General features: G+C 56.0%; 1 protein-coding gene across 6 annotated transcripts in view; it reads right to left on the bottom strand.

Annotated features, from left to right (window-relative positions):
- The window catches only part of PACS2 (phosphofurin acidic cluster sorting protein 2), an 82,453-nt gene that overhangs the window by 17,421 nt on the left and 48,789 nt on the right, over positions 1-16,243 (bottom strand). For all 6 annotated transcript variants that reach the window (XM_064375270.1, XM_064375272.1, XM_064375271.1 and 3 more), the window contains exons 5-9: positions 9,589-9,751; positions 8,826-8,899; positions 8,473-8,553; positions 7,143-7,202; positions 906-1,063 (exon numbers count right to left, since the gene is read on the bottom strand). In XM_064375270.1, the coding sequence (XP_064231340.1) occupies positions 906-1,063; positions 7,143-7,202; positions 8,473-8,553; positions 8,826-8,899; positions 9,589-9,751 (536 nt within the window). The remainder of the gene's footprint in view (positions 1-905; positions 1,064-7,142; positions 7,203-8,472; positions 8,554-8,825; positions 8,900-9,588; positions 9,752-16,243) is intronic.

The raw sequence follows: 16,243 nt of genomic DNA, 5'->3' as shown, positions 1-16,243 counted from the left end.
AGCTCAGCAAGACCCCAGCAAAGAATGAAGCCACAGCCTCGGGATGGCGACTCCAGAACAGGAGGAACAGAGGCTGTTTTTAATGGCCACATCCGCAGTCACCTGTTATGGTGGCTGCTGGTGACTGAAGTGGCAGCAGGTGGGGCTGGGGCCATCGGGCAATGTCAGGCGAGATGGGAGGCTACTGCGTGCTGCAGGGCCTCGCCTCCGACACACAGCAAGGCCGCCTTGCCCGTGTCTACATGCTGCTCAGGTTAAAAAAGCATAAAAAAAAGTCCCAAGCTTCCCATCTCCAACTGGGGTCTCTGGCTCCTCAGCAGCTGCCCAGATCCTGGCACGTGACTTCTGCCTGGTATGCCTGCCCCTCGCCCAGACCCACGAGCAGAGATGCTCTGAGTCTCCCTCCTGCCCAGGCCAGGCCCCAGCCAGGCCCCTCCTCCCACCCGCCACAGACACCTGCCGCCCCATCTCCACCTGCCTCTGCCTCCTCCTCCTCAGGGAGGGGCACCCAGCATAGGGGCCCCACTCCCCACCTGAGTGGGCGGAAGTCCTCTGCAGTTCCCAGGGTATCCCCCAACGACTGATCCCCTAAAACAGGGTGGCACGCCCAGCCCAGCTGGCACCCTGGGCACCCCCCAAGTCCTCCCCAGCCCGGAGCTCGCACCCCCTGGCCTGGCCTGTGACAGGAGAGCTGCCTGGCTCAGTGCAGCCATGACCTGGGCCTACCAGGCAGCTGCACACCTCTCCTGCAGGCCCACCCTACTGGTCTGGCCATCAGAGCCTTCCCAGGATTCGAGGCAGCTGGCCCTGCCCATCACACCCCCTGGGCTGGACGTGGGTCTGCCAGAGTGGCTGCAGCATCTGAAATGGCTGTTCCCCACCCCACCCCGCCCCGTAGGGCTCACCGCAGCTTTGGCTTGGGGGTGCTGAGGACACTGTCATCGTCCTCCATGTCGGGGCCACTGTCGCTGGGGTGATCCATGTCCAGCGTGTCATACAGGAGGTCCAGGTCCTCCTCTGCCTCGGGGATGTGCTCCGCGGGGTCCTGCTCCGAGTCCAGGACCTGCAGGGGTGCCAGGAGAGCATGAGGGCCAGGTGGGAGTTCACTGCAGTGGCCCACGCTGCCCCCTTGGGGGTGCCTGAGACCCCAGAATCTACAGGAGCAATAGGAGGTGGGTGCTCGGCCATCAAACCCCTCTGCTCAGCATGGCTGTAGTCCAGCTCCTGTCTTAGAGCTCAGGGTGAGCACGGAGGACCCCAGGTCCCCAGGCACTGGGCGTATGTGGCATTCCTCCACCTCGCCTGGGCTGGTCCAGTCATCCAGGCCGCCAGGACGCACGGAGGGCCCGGGTGCAGGCAGGTGAGCTCTGACGGGGTGGGCCACCGTGCAGCCAGCACCACAATCAAGACACAGCGTGTTCCCCACACCCAGGGGACTCCCCTCTGCCCTCCCCTAGTGTGTCCCCCCCCTTTCCCGCACTGCAGATCTCACCGTCCCTGGATGTCCTGCCCCTTCCTGAGTGCTGCCTAAGAGGGGTCACGTGGCCAGCAGCTCCGGGGTGGGCTTCATCCCCCCAGCGTGGCACACTTCACGTTCCTCTGCGTCCCCACCCAAATCTCACCTTGAATTGTAACCCCATAAGCCCCACGTGCCAAGGGCGGGACGGGTGGAGGTAACTGGATCATGGGGGAGGCTTCTTCCACGCTGTTCTCAGGATAAGAGTGATCTGATGCTTGTATAAGCGTCTGGCATTTCCCCTGCTGGAACTCACTCTGACTTGCTGCCCCATGAAGAAGGTGCCTGCTTCACCTTCTGCCATGATTGGAAGCTTCCTGAGGCCTCCCAGCTGTGCTGAACTGGGAGTCAACTAAACCTTTCCTTTATAAACTTCCTCTGATGATTCTGCAGCGCGCCACCGAGTAGATGGACCCCAGTCTAACGGATCACCAGCTGACGGCTGTTTGGCTATCACAGACGACACTGCTGTGAACGTCTGCGGGGGTCCGTGCATGTGTGTTCACCTCCCCAAAGCCAACACTGAAGAACAGGGTGCTGGATGTCTGGCCTGCCCCCAGCAGTGTGCGGTTCCAGCTGCGACAGCTCACCCCGTGGCAGTGCACTCGTCCCAGCCATCCTGGTGGGGTCACGCGGTGCCTCGCTGCGTTTGTTTGCATTTCCCGAACGATCGGTGACAACGATCCTGCGCTTACTGTCTACTTGTGTGTCTTCTTTGAAGAAGTCTATTCACAAAGATCCCTGCCCATTTTTTAACTGGACAATTCACTGTTCGTTTTTGAGAAAGGGTCTTGCCTTGTTGCCCAGGTTAGAGTGCAGTGGTGCAGTGGCACAGTCATAGTTCGCTGCAGCCTCAACCTCCTGGGCTCAAGTGATCCTCCCATGTCAGCCTCCCAAAGTGCTGGGGTTACAGGTGTGAGACACTGCGCCTGGTTCTCTGACAAGTGATCATCACTTTATTAAAATAGTCGGCTCAGCATCTTCAACGGTGATATCCACCACAGCTAGCAGCTCAGTTCGAACAGAGCAATTGGCCTTATAATCCCAGAAGGACCAGGCAGGTCAACGAGCCACCTGTGGCTTCTCATCTGGAAGTGACCCCTGTCTGAGAACCCTCACAAGGCCGTTTTCTCTTAGTAATTCCCAAAGTCTTGGCAGGGATCAGAGCTGGTCCTTTCGCTCTGAGATTCTTTTCCTCCATGCCTCTCATAAGCCCGCACACACCTCCAGGGATTACACTGCAGCTGGTCAGGGTAATTCTAATTCAAGCAATCACCCACCGGCTTCAGGGTGTCCTTTAAAAGCCACGGCCACGAGGCGGCCTCCTGGTCAACTTCTCGGCCCAAGTGAACAGCGGTGAGTCAGGGCAGGAGTGGGGGCCCCCAGCTCCGTGGCACCTGAGACTGTATCGTTCTCAAAGCAATGGACGATTCAGCTTTTAACTGGGTTGTATTTCTGTTTTTCAGTTATAAGCATTCTTTACGTGTTCTGGATCCAAGCCCCTCAGCATATATATGATTTGCGAGAAACATTCTTCTGTTCTACTGTTTTGCTTTCTTGATGGCACTGTTTGGGGCACAAACGTGTAATATGTTGCTGTAATGCAGAAAACTGACCTTCTGTCGCTCCTGCTTTTGGTGTCATATCTAAGGAAGCCCTGCCTAACCCAAGGTCGTAAGATTGGTCCATTTTCTTCTAAGAGTTTTATAATCTTAGCTCATATATGGAGACCTTTGATCCATTTGAAGTTTTTGTTCTATTTTTTTGAGATGGAATCTTGCTCTGTTGCCCAGGCTGGAGTGCAATGGTGTGATCTCGGCTCACTGCAACCTCTGCCTCCCAGGTCCAAGTGATTCTCCCACCTCAGCCTCCCGGGTAGCTGGGACTACAGGCACCTGCCACCACGCCTCGCTAATATTTTTGTATTTTTAGTAGAGATGGGGTTTCACCATGTTGGCCAGGCTGGTCTCAAAATTCCTGACCTCAAGTGATCTGCCCACCTTGGTCACCCAAAGTTCTGGGATTACAGGCATGAGCCACTGCACTCGGCCAATCCACTTCAAGTTAATTATTGAATATGGTGTGAGGCAGGGGTCCAAATTTTTTTTTTTTGCTTTTTTCATTTGTTATTTTAAGACAGGGTCTCACTCAGGCTGGAGTACAATGGTGTGATCTCAGCTCACTGCAGCTTCCACCTCACGGGCTCAGGTGATTCTCCCACATCAGCCTTCTGAGTAGCTGGAATTACAGGCAGATACCACCATGCCCAGCCAATTTTTTGTATTTTTAGTAGAGATGGGGTTTCACTATGTGGACTGATGTAATCTGCCAGCCTCAGCCTCCCAGAGAGCTGAGATCACAGGTGTGAGCCGCCACAGCCGGCTGCATGTGGATATCCAGTGGTCTCAGCACCCTTTTGTGAAGCCTCTTCTTCCCCTGTGGCTATCCTGACACCCTGGTTGACCATCACTTGCCCACAAACGGAAGGGTTCACTTCTGGATAATCGCCTCTCTCCATGCCGCCCCTGGGCCAGCCCCACACGCTCCGGAGTACTGCTGTGGTTTTATAGCAGGTTTTGAAATTGGGAAGTGTAAATCTTCATTCTTCAAGACCATTCTGGCTCCTCTGCGTCCCTTGCATTCACATACAAACTTTGGCTGGTCAATTCCTACAGAAACACAGCTGGTAATCTGACAGGCACCGTGCCGAATCTCTACAGCAATTGAGGGAGCACTGCCAGCTTGACGAGACCGAGTTTTCCAATCCGCGGACGTACGACATCTTTCCGCTTCTTTGTATCTTCTTTCTTTAAAAAATGGTTCACAGTTTCACTGTATGAGTCTTACTCATTTTAAAAATCAGGTTGCTTTTCTTACTGGGTCTTGAGAGTCTTTAATGTATATATTGGATACAAATCTTTACCAGGCATGTGACTTGCAAATATTTTGTCAACTTGTCTTTTCATTCTTTTAACAGTTTCTTTCAGAAAGCAAATTTCTGCTTTTTTATTGTGTTAAAATATAAAAAGCACAGTATTCACGACTGCATCTGTGTTGGTTGTATAGGTCAGTGGCGTTGGTGTGCTCACGCTGTGGCAGCTGTCACCATGCCCATCTCGAGAACTCCTCTCAGCTTCCCAAACCGCAACTCTGCCTCCATGGAAGGCTAACTCCCCGCCCTCCTCCCCCAGACCCTGGTGCCCTGTTCGTTCTCCTTTCTGCCTCTGTGAATGTGCCAGCTCTCGGGCCCTCACCTACGTGGGTGTATGTAGTGTTTGTCCTTTGTGCCTGGGGGCTTACTTTACAGTTACTATTTTTCATAAAGTCCAATGTGCCAAGCTTTTCTTTTATGTACATGCTTTTTGAGTCCTAACAAATCTTTGCTTAATTCAAGCTCAAAAATATTTTTCCTGTGATACTATCCAGGTATGCCACCTTTTACGGTGAAAAATATAAAAGGCAGCCCTTAGTGGAAGCTTTCATTGTGAGCTGAAGCTGAGGGCTGCAGGGAACAGACTTCACTCCGGTTCATCCTCGCAGGATGGGTTCCGAGCAGAGCCCTGCTTTCCTCCTCACTAGACACGCCGTGTGGCACCTGGGCACAGGGCAGCCCAGATGTGGGTACTCTGTGGTCAGCCTGGGGGCTGTGAACGTTTTTGCCCCCCAAATTACCATGCTGAAACCTGACCACCAAGGTGCTAGAATTAGGAGGTGGGGTCTTTGGCAGGTGGTCAGGGCTCTGAGGGCTCTGCCCTGCCGAACGGGCTCAGGCCCTGGCGAGGGAGGCTGAGGGAACTTGTCAGCCCCCTCCACCACACAAGGACACGGACGGGCCCTCTCTGGGACGCGGGCCCTCTCTGGGACGCGGGCCCTCCGACACCAGGTCTGCCGGCAGCTTCATCTCGCACCTGCAGCCCCCGGAACTGTGAGCGACACGTGTTGGGTGTTTATAAATTTCCCGGACAAAGGTATTTTGTTATAGTGGCATGAACGATCTCAGAGAGCTGTAACCCAGGCAGGTGACCTCCCCTCAGTGTACCTCTCCTGCCCCTGAGGGTTGCTGAGAAGTCCTGGGCAGGGAACCGAGACACAGGTTCAGAGCTGCAGTGGGGATGGTCTGGTCTTTGCAGGAAAGGGAGTGATGGGTGGAAATGAGAGATCCCGTCGCTCCATTAAAGCACCGTGTTGACCTGCGTGAATTTTACACAAAACTGCACAATTATTCCTGTGAAAACGACGTCTTCTCCCGGAACAGCGTCTGTGGTGCCGGCCCATCGTTTCACGGTTTGGGTTGTGAGTCTCAGTACCATCATCTGTGTAAGTGAAATGCATTCTGAGACTCAGCTCAGTTGCCCAGGTGAGTGCAGAACCCCACGGTCAAGACTCAACCAACAGCAGCCACCCCTGAACCCACAGGCGCTCAAGGGAGCCCTGGGCCAGGGAGCCGACTAAGTCCCATCTTCAGCTGGACTTGGGTACGTTCCAATCCAAGATGCAAATCAAGACACGGGCCTGATGACGACCCCAGTGGCGGGGCTGTCTTTCCCCTGCAGCCAGTTGGTGACGCTACAGTGTTTCCAGAAACGCTGCCTGCCCGCAGGCCACAAGCACCTGCTTCAGCACAGGCACCTGGAGCCACGCGCCTGAGCCTCCCCAGTGTGAGAGGACACGGCGCCATCTACAGGCAGCGTGCTGTCAGGACGGTGGTGATAACACTGCTCCAGGGCTGCATCGTTTAAATGCCCTCTCCACCGTGGGTCCTGAACCCAGGCACAATTTTCTTCTGACATTAAAGAGACAACAAAGGCGGGGTGCGGTGGCTAACGCCTATAATCCTCACACTTTGGGAGGCTGAGGCAGGCGGATGATCACTTGAGGCCAGGAGCTCAAGACCAGCCTGGCCAACATGATGAAACCCTGCTGAACCTGGGAGGCCGAGGTTGAAGTGAGCCGAGATTGAGTGTTTTTGTTTGTTTTGAGACAGGGTCTCGCTCTGTTGTCCAGGCTGAAGTGCGGTGGCTTGATCTCGGCTCACTGCAGCCTTGACCTACCAGGTTCCCTCCCAAGTAGCTGGGACTACAGGTGCATGCCATCACCCACAGCTAATTTTTGTATTTTATTGTAGAGATGGGGTTTCGCTATGTTGTCCAGGCTGGTCTCAAACTCCTGGGCTCAAGTGATCTGCCCTTCTTGGCCTCCCAAAGTACGGGGATTACAGGCATGAGCCACTAGGCCCAGCTATGTTTTTTTTTGTTTTTTTTTTTCAGCATAAAAATTTTGCAAGTTCATTGTAGAAAATTCAGAGAGTAGAGAAAAGCTACGAGATGAATGTGAAAAACCCACGGAATGTCAACAGTAGGGGCTGAGGCAGGAAGGGTCCATGGGGACTCTACTTCCTGCTCGATTTTGCTATAAACCTGAAACTGCTCTAAAAAACAAAGTCTATTTATGAAAAAACAATCACACAAACTAACGGTTACAGCCGCCTGAAGATGACTTCCCAACTTCCAGTGTATTCACAACGTGTACTTCAGCAGAGACCCGGCGAGTGACCGGGCGTGGGCCCCAGAGCCTCCTCCTGACCAGGCGCTGCCGCGCGCGGGGGCTGCGAGCAGAGTGCACTCACCTCGTCCGACACTTTGAACCTCCGCAGCAGCGCCACCACTTTCTGCTTGAAGTTTTGTTGCTGCAAGACAAGCAACACAGAGTCAGACCCACAGACCTGAGCAGGAGCCACTTCCTCAGGCCACGGGAAGGCCACAGGGAGGCCACGTGGGCCCGCAGTGGGAGGCGGCAAGGCCGCAGCACCAGCAGTGGATTCGCACGTGGCTCCCAGAAGCGTCCCAACAGACCTGAGGTCTGACAGTTCCAGACCTGGCCAAGGGGGACCTGGGGAGGTGTGTGTGGACTCCATGATTCTTCCAGAAGCCTACGCAGCCGTTCCCAGGCTCACGGGGCCCTTCCCTCAGCATCGCCCCCAGGAGAGGCCCCGGCCAACTCCAGAAGGCAGGTGCCGGGCACCCATGTGGGGTGGGCAGGTGAGCGAGCCTGGGGTGGCGCATGCTCGAAGGGGAGCCCCGTGGGCACCTCGTGCCACCCTGGGCTGCAGGGCCTCGGCTCCCCTTACCCACCCTCTCAGGGGCCTATCCTACAAAGGCAGCCTACGCCCTCCCTCCCTACAGCAGGTGGGTCCAAGGGGGCCCTGGAATGCAGGCTCAAACTGGTGCTCTGCCCAGCAGGGGGCTGCCCAGTGGGGAGCAGCTCGCCCGCCCCTACCACTGTCTGCCCACGGCTCCCCTCGAACACTGCCAGAGGAGGCGGTGGTGTCCGGGGACTGGGCTGTGCCACATTCCTTGTTAGCACCAGGCACAGGGCTCCCAGAACTGTGCACTCTCTAAGGGACTCCAGGCACCAGGGGCTGGACCCTCTGTGCCAGTGCCAGGTGTGGCCTCTGAGAAAAGAGCTGCCCAAGCTTTCCTCAGGGAAAAAATGCCCAACAGCCTCACCAAGCTCCTGGGGACTGTGGTGCCAGGTAGGCCAGATCCCAAACAAAAACAGGGGAACCAGCACACTCAGGCGTACGTGGGCGCCTCACAGGCCAGAGGGGAGGACGGCATCCCTGGGGCTCCACACGTGGAGTGAGCCTGGCAGCCAGGCAGCCTCTCAGCCTCATTGAGCGCCCCGATCCTGGTGGCCACACGAGGCTGGAGCCAGGAGATGTGGCAGGGTGTGGGAGACAGTGGCACCCAGCAGGAGACTGGCAGCCAAGGGGTCCACCACAGGACATGCTGCTGTGACCTGGGGTGAAATCTCACTTTCCACACCTGCGTCCCCACCACGCCCGTGCCCCCCTACACCCACTCCCCCCACGCCCACCCCCCACCACCACGCCCAGGCTCCCCACGTCCTCCCCACCCCCACCTTCCCCAACATTCATAGAGTCAGTCTCCACCCACCCTGGTCATGGACGTCGTTCTTACAATCGATCTCCGCTGCTTCTTAGGCTTTCCCACATCAAAGTCGTCCTCATCCAAGTCCTGCAGAAACACACACAGTGGCTGAGGCCGTGGCGGCCTGCACGGCGCCAGGAGGTCCCTGCCAGCCTCAGTGTTGGCGGTGGGAGAGGCCCATCCCTGAGACCAACCTGCGTCCCAAGGCCCTCAGAGCCACCTGCGCACAAACTCCAGCCCCTGGGGTCGGGAGATGGGAGATGGACAGCCAACTGAGGGCCGGGCCTGTGGCTCACCCACCCCTGCCCGCCTCACAAGACCCTGGTGACAGCTGGTGAGGAGCCCCGGCGCCAGGTCACCTGGCCCTGCACGGCGTCATCGCTGGCCTCCTGCTCGGAGGAGAAGCTCTCGTACTCCTCCTCCGAGTAGTTATCTGTGGAGTGAGCAGACAGAAAGGGGAGTGCGGTGAGATTCCACCTGTGAAACCAGGCAGTGACCACCCCCCAGCTTCCCAGGACACAGAGTCGGGGCAGCGAGGAGGTGGATCCGCGCGGCACAGAGAGGCTCTGGACACAGGCGCCGTGGCCCCAAGCCCCCACAGTCCACTGGCAACAGACCACGTCCGGGCTGGCAGAAAGGTGGGGGAGGGAGGGCAAGGGGGGCCACACGAACTGCTTCGGCCCACACGGCCCTCCTGCCAGTCTGGCATTTCAGCCTGGATTTTTGCCAACTGGGTGCCCCCTGCCTCAGGAGTTGGGGATGTGCTGGTGACCCGACTGGGATGGCGGCAATCTCGGCCAGCCCGAGCCCCTGCCCATGCTGGGGCCTGCACCCAGACAAGCACAGGCATCACAGTGAGATCCCACACCCTCTTTTCACAGACACTCTGGGCTCAGGCCTCTGGACCAAGGAGCTGCAGCCACAGGGGCACAGCAGGGACCTGTGGCAGCCCGGGCACCCCAAGAGCATGCGCCTCTGCTGTGGCTTCCAAACAGGAAAGTGGCCGACGCGTGCTCTGGACCCCCCTCCTTTGGCCAGGCTGGACATTCTGCTGCCCAATGTACTGTGGCCAGGAACAGCCGCCCCACAGCAGGGGCAGGAGTGGGCTGGAGCCGCACTCACCCGCGGACTTGGCCTTGGGGCCGGCCTGCATGGCGCTGTCCTCGTGGTCGATGGGCTGGCTGGACAGGGAGGCGATCCAGATCTCGGCCGCCTTGACGGGGGCCTCCTTGATGCTGCTGCAGAGGCTCAGTACCTGGCCGTCCTCTGATGGGTGCTGCATCACCTGCAGGCCGGGGCGACGGTTCTAGAAAACTCCACGATGGGAAGGAGCCCCGGTGCCATGGTGAGTGGGCTAGGGTTTCTGAAGGGCTCTCAGTGACAGCAAGGGGGGCCCTCCGGAGCGGAGCCACAGGGGAGAGGGGGACGGATCTGAGAGTAGGACACAGGAGCCAGGTGACAGACAGGAGGAACACATGGGAGCTCTCACGAACGGACCACGAGGAGGGGGCACTGGGCTACGCTGGGGAGCCAGTGCCAGGCGAGGCCACGAGGGACTGAGATGGACAGAGAGGAGTGTCCGCAGCGCTCCTGGGCCCAGGCACGCCTGCCGTCCACGCAAAGCTGCCCAGGCAGATCCTACCCATCCACCCACCCACGATCTCAGCAGCAGCAAAGCAGTGTGTGAAGACAGTCACCCAACAGGAGCCAATGTCCAGGGCCTGGCTTCTGTGCGGGACCAAGGAGGCCACCCAACCCGCAGGAGCCGATGCCAGGGACCGTGTTCGGAAAGGCTGAGCCCCTGCTGGGCATCCCAATAAAATGAGCTCAGTAGGGAGGGGCTGCTGGGCCGGGCTCCTGGAGGAACTGGGGTGGGGCTCAGGCGGCACTGCACCTACTCACACCCACCTCCATGGGGTCAGAGAGGTCCGGGCCCTTTTTCTCCCAAGAAAACCCTGCTTGCTTCCCTCCTTCGGGCGGGAGGGCAGAAAGGAACGGGGCCTCTTATCAAAGACGCTTTTGCCAGCATTCTTGCCGCCAGCTGGGGTGGGGGTTGCTGAGTAGCCCCCCCACTCCCCTCAGCCTGTCGCCGACCTTTATGTGAGCACTGCTTTGACTTCCACAGGCCCTGGAAGTCCCAGGCCCCCACGCTCCGGGCTGCGCATTCCTCTCCTCCTGGCAGTGCTCCTCGGGGCATGTGTCCTCCTGGCAAGGGGCCGGCCACCCCTGAGCTGGGCACTCCCCTGGGGTAATGCCGGCTGGCAGGTCACTGTCCTGGACTGTGGCCATTCCCACTTCTGCCCCTGCTGACCCTGAGGCCATCCTCCCGGGCTAGTCCAGCACATGCTCTGCAGATACTCAGCGACCCACAGCAAAGGGCCGGAGCTGCCTCACCACGGAGGGTGGCCCGAGGGCCCAGCTCCCTCTGCCCCTGACCCTGACAGGCTCCTCCCAATTCCATTTTCAAATAGATTTTAGTGACATGGAAAACTGAGGCTGGGCACAATGGCTCACACTTATAATCCTAACACTTTGGAAGGCAGAGGCAGGTGGATAGCTTGCGCTCAGGAGTTTGAGACCAGCCTGGGCAACATGGTGAAACCCTGTCTCTACGAAAAATATAAAAAGTTATCCAGGTGTGGTGGTGTGTGCCTGTAGTCCCAGCTACTTGGAGACCATGGTGGGAGGACTACTTGGCCCCAAGGGCTCGAGGCTGCAGTGAGCCGAGATCGCAGCACTGCGCTCCAGCCTGGGTGACAAAGTGAGACCTGTCTCAAAAAGAAAAAAAAAGAAAATTGCTCAAGATGTCACACTTGTTTTTGTTGTTGTTATTTTTGTTTGTTTGTTTTAACACAGAGTCTCACTCTGTTGCCAGGATGGAGTGCAGTGGCACAATCTCGGCTCACTGCAACATCTGCCTCCTGGGTTCAAGCGATTCTCCCGCCTCAGCCTCCCAAGTAGCAGGGACTACAGGTGCATGCCACCACGCCTGGCTAATTTTTTGTATTTTTAGTAAAGACAGCATTTCACCGTGTTAGCCAGGATGGTCTCGATCTCCTGACCTTGTGATCCGCCCATCTTGGCCTCCCACAGTTCTGGGATTACAGGTGTGAGCCACCATGCCCGGCCAGGGTGTCAAACTTAATTGTATAAATAGCATGATAAAAATTTTGCGAAAACAAATAGTCACGCACCATGTAATAAGAGATACGTTCTGAGACGCGCACGGTGAGACATCGTCTTGCAAACACCGCAGCACGCGGGCCGGGGGCCACGTAATGAGGGATACGTTCTGAGACACGCACGGTGAGACATCGTCTTGCAAACACCGCAGCACGCGGGCCGGGGGCCACGTAATGAGGGATACGTTCTGAGACGCGCACGGTGAGACATCGTCTTGCAAACACCGCAGCACGCGGGCCGGGGGCCACGTAATGAGAGATAGGTTCTGAGACGCGCACGGTGAGACATCGTCTTGCAAACACTGCAGCACGCGGGCCGGGGGCCACGTAATGAGAGATACGTTCTGAGACGCGCACAGTGAGACATCGTCTTGCAAACACCGCAGCACGCGGGCCGGGGGCCACGTAATGAGGGATACGTTCTGAGACGCGCACAGTGAGACATCGTCTTGCAAACACCACAGCACGCCGGCCGGGGCGAAGGTGGTGCCTCCCACTGCACGCGAAGGCTGCAGGCCTCGCTCTGTGGTGCCTTCTTTGCTGTGGTTTTTTACAGCGAAGGCTTTTGGCAACCCTGCATCAAGCCAGTCTGCCGGTGCCGTTCTCCCAACAGCAAGTGCTCACTCTGTGTCTCTGTGTCACTTTTCGGTAATTCTCCCGATATTTCACGCTTCTTCACTGTTACTGTATCTGGATGGTGATCTGTGATCAGTGAGCAGCGACGGGCCTGCTGCAGTTGCTCTGGGGCACTGCGCAGCCCACCGTCCCCGTGTCTCTGTCTCTCCTCGGGCCTCTCTACTCCGAGACACAACAATATCGAAATTCGGCCAATTAATAACTCTACGATGACCCCAAAGTGTTCAAGTGAAAGGAAGGGATGCACATCTCTTTCAATGAAAACCTAGAGATGACTGAGCGTAGTGAGGAAGCCACGTCCAAGCCAAGACCGGGTGAAAGCGAGGCCTCTTAAACTAAACCACCAAGCAGCGAATGCCAAGAGAAAGTTCCAGAAGGAAAGGAAAGTGCTGCTCCAGTGAACACATGAATGAGAATCAGCAAAGCAGCCTTAGCGTGGATGTGGCGAGAGAGTGACTGGCTGGGATGGAAGATCAAACCAGACACAACCCTCCCCTCAGCCGAAGCCTCGTCCAGAGCAAGGCCGTGACTCCCTTCGCTTCTGTGAAGGCTGAGAGGTGCAGAGGCTGCAGAAGACCGGAGCTGACAGAAGGTGGTTCACGAGCTTTCAGTAAAGCAGGCCGTCTCCGGAACACAGAAGTGCAGGCGGAAGCAGCAAGCGTGGACGGAGAAGCCGCGGCGAGTTCTCCAGAAGGTCCAGCTCAGATCACCGACGGAGGTGGCTACACTGAACGACAGCCTTTCAGCACGGAAGCAGCAGCCTTCCATTGGAAGAAGAGGCCGGCTAGGACTTTCATAGCTAGAGAGAAGTCAGTGCCTGCCTCCAAAGCTTCAAAGGACAGGCTGCCTCTCCTGTTAGGAGTGAGGGCAGCTGGTGACTTTAAGTTGAAGCCAGTGCTCATTTACCATTCCCCAAATCCTAGGGCCCTTAAGAATCAGGCAACGTCAACTGCCTGTGTTCCAAAAATGGAACAATAAAGCCTGGATGACAGCACGTCTGTTTACATCACGGCTGGATGAATATTTTAAGCCCACTGTTGATACCTAGGTGCTCAGAAAAAAAAAGATCCCTCTCAAAATACGACAGCTCCTTGACATGTACCTGTCACCCAAGAGCTCTGATGGAGACGCACGAGACGACAAATGTTGTTTCCACGGCTGGTCACACCACATCAGGCAGCCCGTGCACCGAGGAGTCATTCTGACTTTCAGTTTCCACGGCTGCTCACCCAGCATCAGGCGGCCCGTGCACCGAGGAGTCATTCTGACTTTCAAGTCTTACTATTTAAAGGAATACAGCTCATTCATGAGGCTACAGCTGCCACATACAGTGATTCCTCTGATGGATCTGAGCAAGGTAAATTGAATACCCTCTGGAAAGGAGTCACTTTTTTTTTTTTTTTTTTTTTTTTGAGAGAGTCTTGCTCTGTCGCCAGGCTGGAGTGCAATGGTGCGATCTCGGCTCACTGCAGCCTCCACCCCGCCGGATTCAAGCGATTCTCCTGCCTCAGTCTCCTGAGTAGCTGGGACTACAGGCGTGCACCACCATGCCTGGCTAATGTTTGTATTTTTAGTAGAGAAAGGGTTTCACCAAGCTGGCCAGGATGGTCTCGATCTCTTGACCTTCCAAAGTGCTGGAATTACAGGCGTGAGCCACCATGCCTGGCCTTTTTTTTCTTTTTTTTTTTTTTGAGCGGGATTCTCACTCTTATTGTCCAGGCTGGAGTGCAATGGCGTGATCTTGGCTCATTACAATTTCCATTTCCCAGGTTCAAGCAATTCTTCTGCCTCAGCCTCCTAAGCAGCTGGGATTATAGGCACCTGCCAGCACACCCCACTAATTTTTTGTTTTTGTATTTTTAGCAGAGACGGTGGTTTCAGCATGTTGATCAGGCTGGTCTAGAACTCCTGACTGCAACTGACCCGCCCACCTCGGCCTCCCAAAGTGCTGGGATTACCGGTACGAGCCAGCATCTGGCCTGGATTCACCATTCCTGATACCATGAAGAACGTCTGCGATCCATGGGAGGAAGTCATATCAACACCCACAGGAATTTGGAAGAAGTGGATTGCAACCCACCTGGATGACTCTGAGGGGTTCAAGGCTTCCGTGGAGGGAGGAACTGCACGTGTGGTGGAAACAGCAGGAGAACTGGAATTAGAAATGGAGCCCGGGGTGGGACTGAATTGCTGCAGCCTCATGAAAATACCTGAACTGGTGAGAAGTGGCTTCCTCTGGATCAGCAAGGAAAGTGGTTTCTTGAGACGGGATTTGCTCCTGGTGAGGCTGCTGTGAACATGGCGGAAATGGCAACACAAGACTTAGAAGAGTCCATCAACTGGGCTGGTAAAGCAGCAGCCGGCTTTGAAAGGACTGGCTGCAATTCTGAAATAACGGCGGGGAAAATGCTGCCAGACAGCACCACACGCTACAGAGGACGATTGTGTGAAAAGAAGTCAACTGATGCGGGAAACTTCTTTGATGTCATTTTTTTTTTAAAGATATGTATTTTCTGAGACGGAGTCTCACTTCTTCGCCCAGGCTGGAGTGCAGAGGCGTGATCTTGTCTCACTGGAACCTCTGCCTCCCAGGTTCAAGCAATTCTCTGCCTCAGCCTCCCAAGTAGCTGGGATTACAGGCACCCACCACCACACCCGACTAATTTTTGTATTTTAGTAGAGACGGGGTTTCACCATCTTGTCCAGGCTGGTTTTGAACTCCGGACCTTGTGATCCACTCGCCTCAGCCTCCCAAAGTGCTGGAATTACAGGTGTGAGCCACCACGCCCGGTTTTGTTGTCTTATTTAAGAAATTGCCACGGGCACCCCAGCCTCAGCAACCAACATCCTGATCAGTCAGCAGCCGTCCACACAGAGGCAAGACCCCATCAGCCAAAAACTTACAACTCCCCAAAGGCTCACGTCTAAACACATTTAAAGATAGAAAAAGCAGGCTGGGCACAATGGCTCACGCTTGTAATCCCAGCCCTGTGGGAGCAAGGTGGGCAGATCACTTAAGGTCAGGAGTTTGAGACCAGCCTGGACAACATGGTGAAAACCTGTCTCTACTAAAAATACAAAACTTAGCTCAACGTGGTGATAAGTGCCTGTCATCCCAGCCACTCGGGAGGCTGAGGCACGAGGATCACTTGATCCGGGGAGGTGGAGGTTGCAGGGAGCCAAAATCACACCACTCCCCTGCAGCCTGAACAGAGTGAGACTGTCACACACACAAATGAAAAACAAACATAGAAAAAGCACACAAAACCAAAGAATAAAAGATTTAAAGTGGTGCCTGTGAAGAGAACACCGGCCATGGCAGGGCCTGTGGGGCTGGAGGCGGCTCTGGACGAGCTGGCTGCTGAGCGAGGCGACGGTCTGGGACGTGGCCAAGCCCACTGTAAGCCTCACAGGTCCTGTGCACTTGGGCCACGCTGAGCTCATGCAGGAACACGGCAACTGGCCTCAGGCGTCACGATGGCTGACAAGTCATCAGGCGACAGGAAGTGTCCTGTGCCATCACAGTCTCCCAGGGCCACCTGGGATACGCAGCCCACCCCTGACTGGGAACGGTGTTCCGAGAGCCACACCACAGGAGACGGCCCCACGTCTGCTGCCGCCGCACACCTGCCTCTGCGGGGGACCACCTGCCGTCAGCCCGACTCTCCTGAGAGGTGGCAGACAGAGGCTCATGGCCGCGGGCCGCCCTGACACAGTGTGAAGCCGTGGGTAACGCTGCATACAGGCACCGGGAAGGAGAGCCAAGCAGAACCCTGGCACAATTAAGGCCTGAAGAATATCTCAGTTACAGTGTTACCACCCAGTGATTTCCCTTTATACAATCCTCTCTATGTAATCACATATTAGTTCACAGAATGAGCGCCTGAAGAATATCTTACCACTCAGTTATTTCCATACGTGTGTGTGTGTATATATATGTAAAACTATCTTGGTTTATA

This window comes from Aotus nancymaae, unplaced genomic scaffold (genome assembly GCF_030222135.1).
Source record: "Aotus nancymaae isolate 86718 unplaced genomic scaffold, 86718_ANA_hifiasm-v0.15.2.pri h1tg000011l, whole genome shotgun sequence".
Classification (NCBI taxonomy): Eukaryota; Metazoa; Chordata; class Mammalia; order Primates; family Aotidae; genus Aotus; species Aotus nancymaae.
Note: the sequence above shows the minus strand (reverse complement) of the source record. Positions and strands in the feature narration are given on the sequence as shown.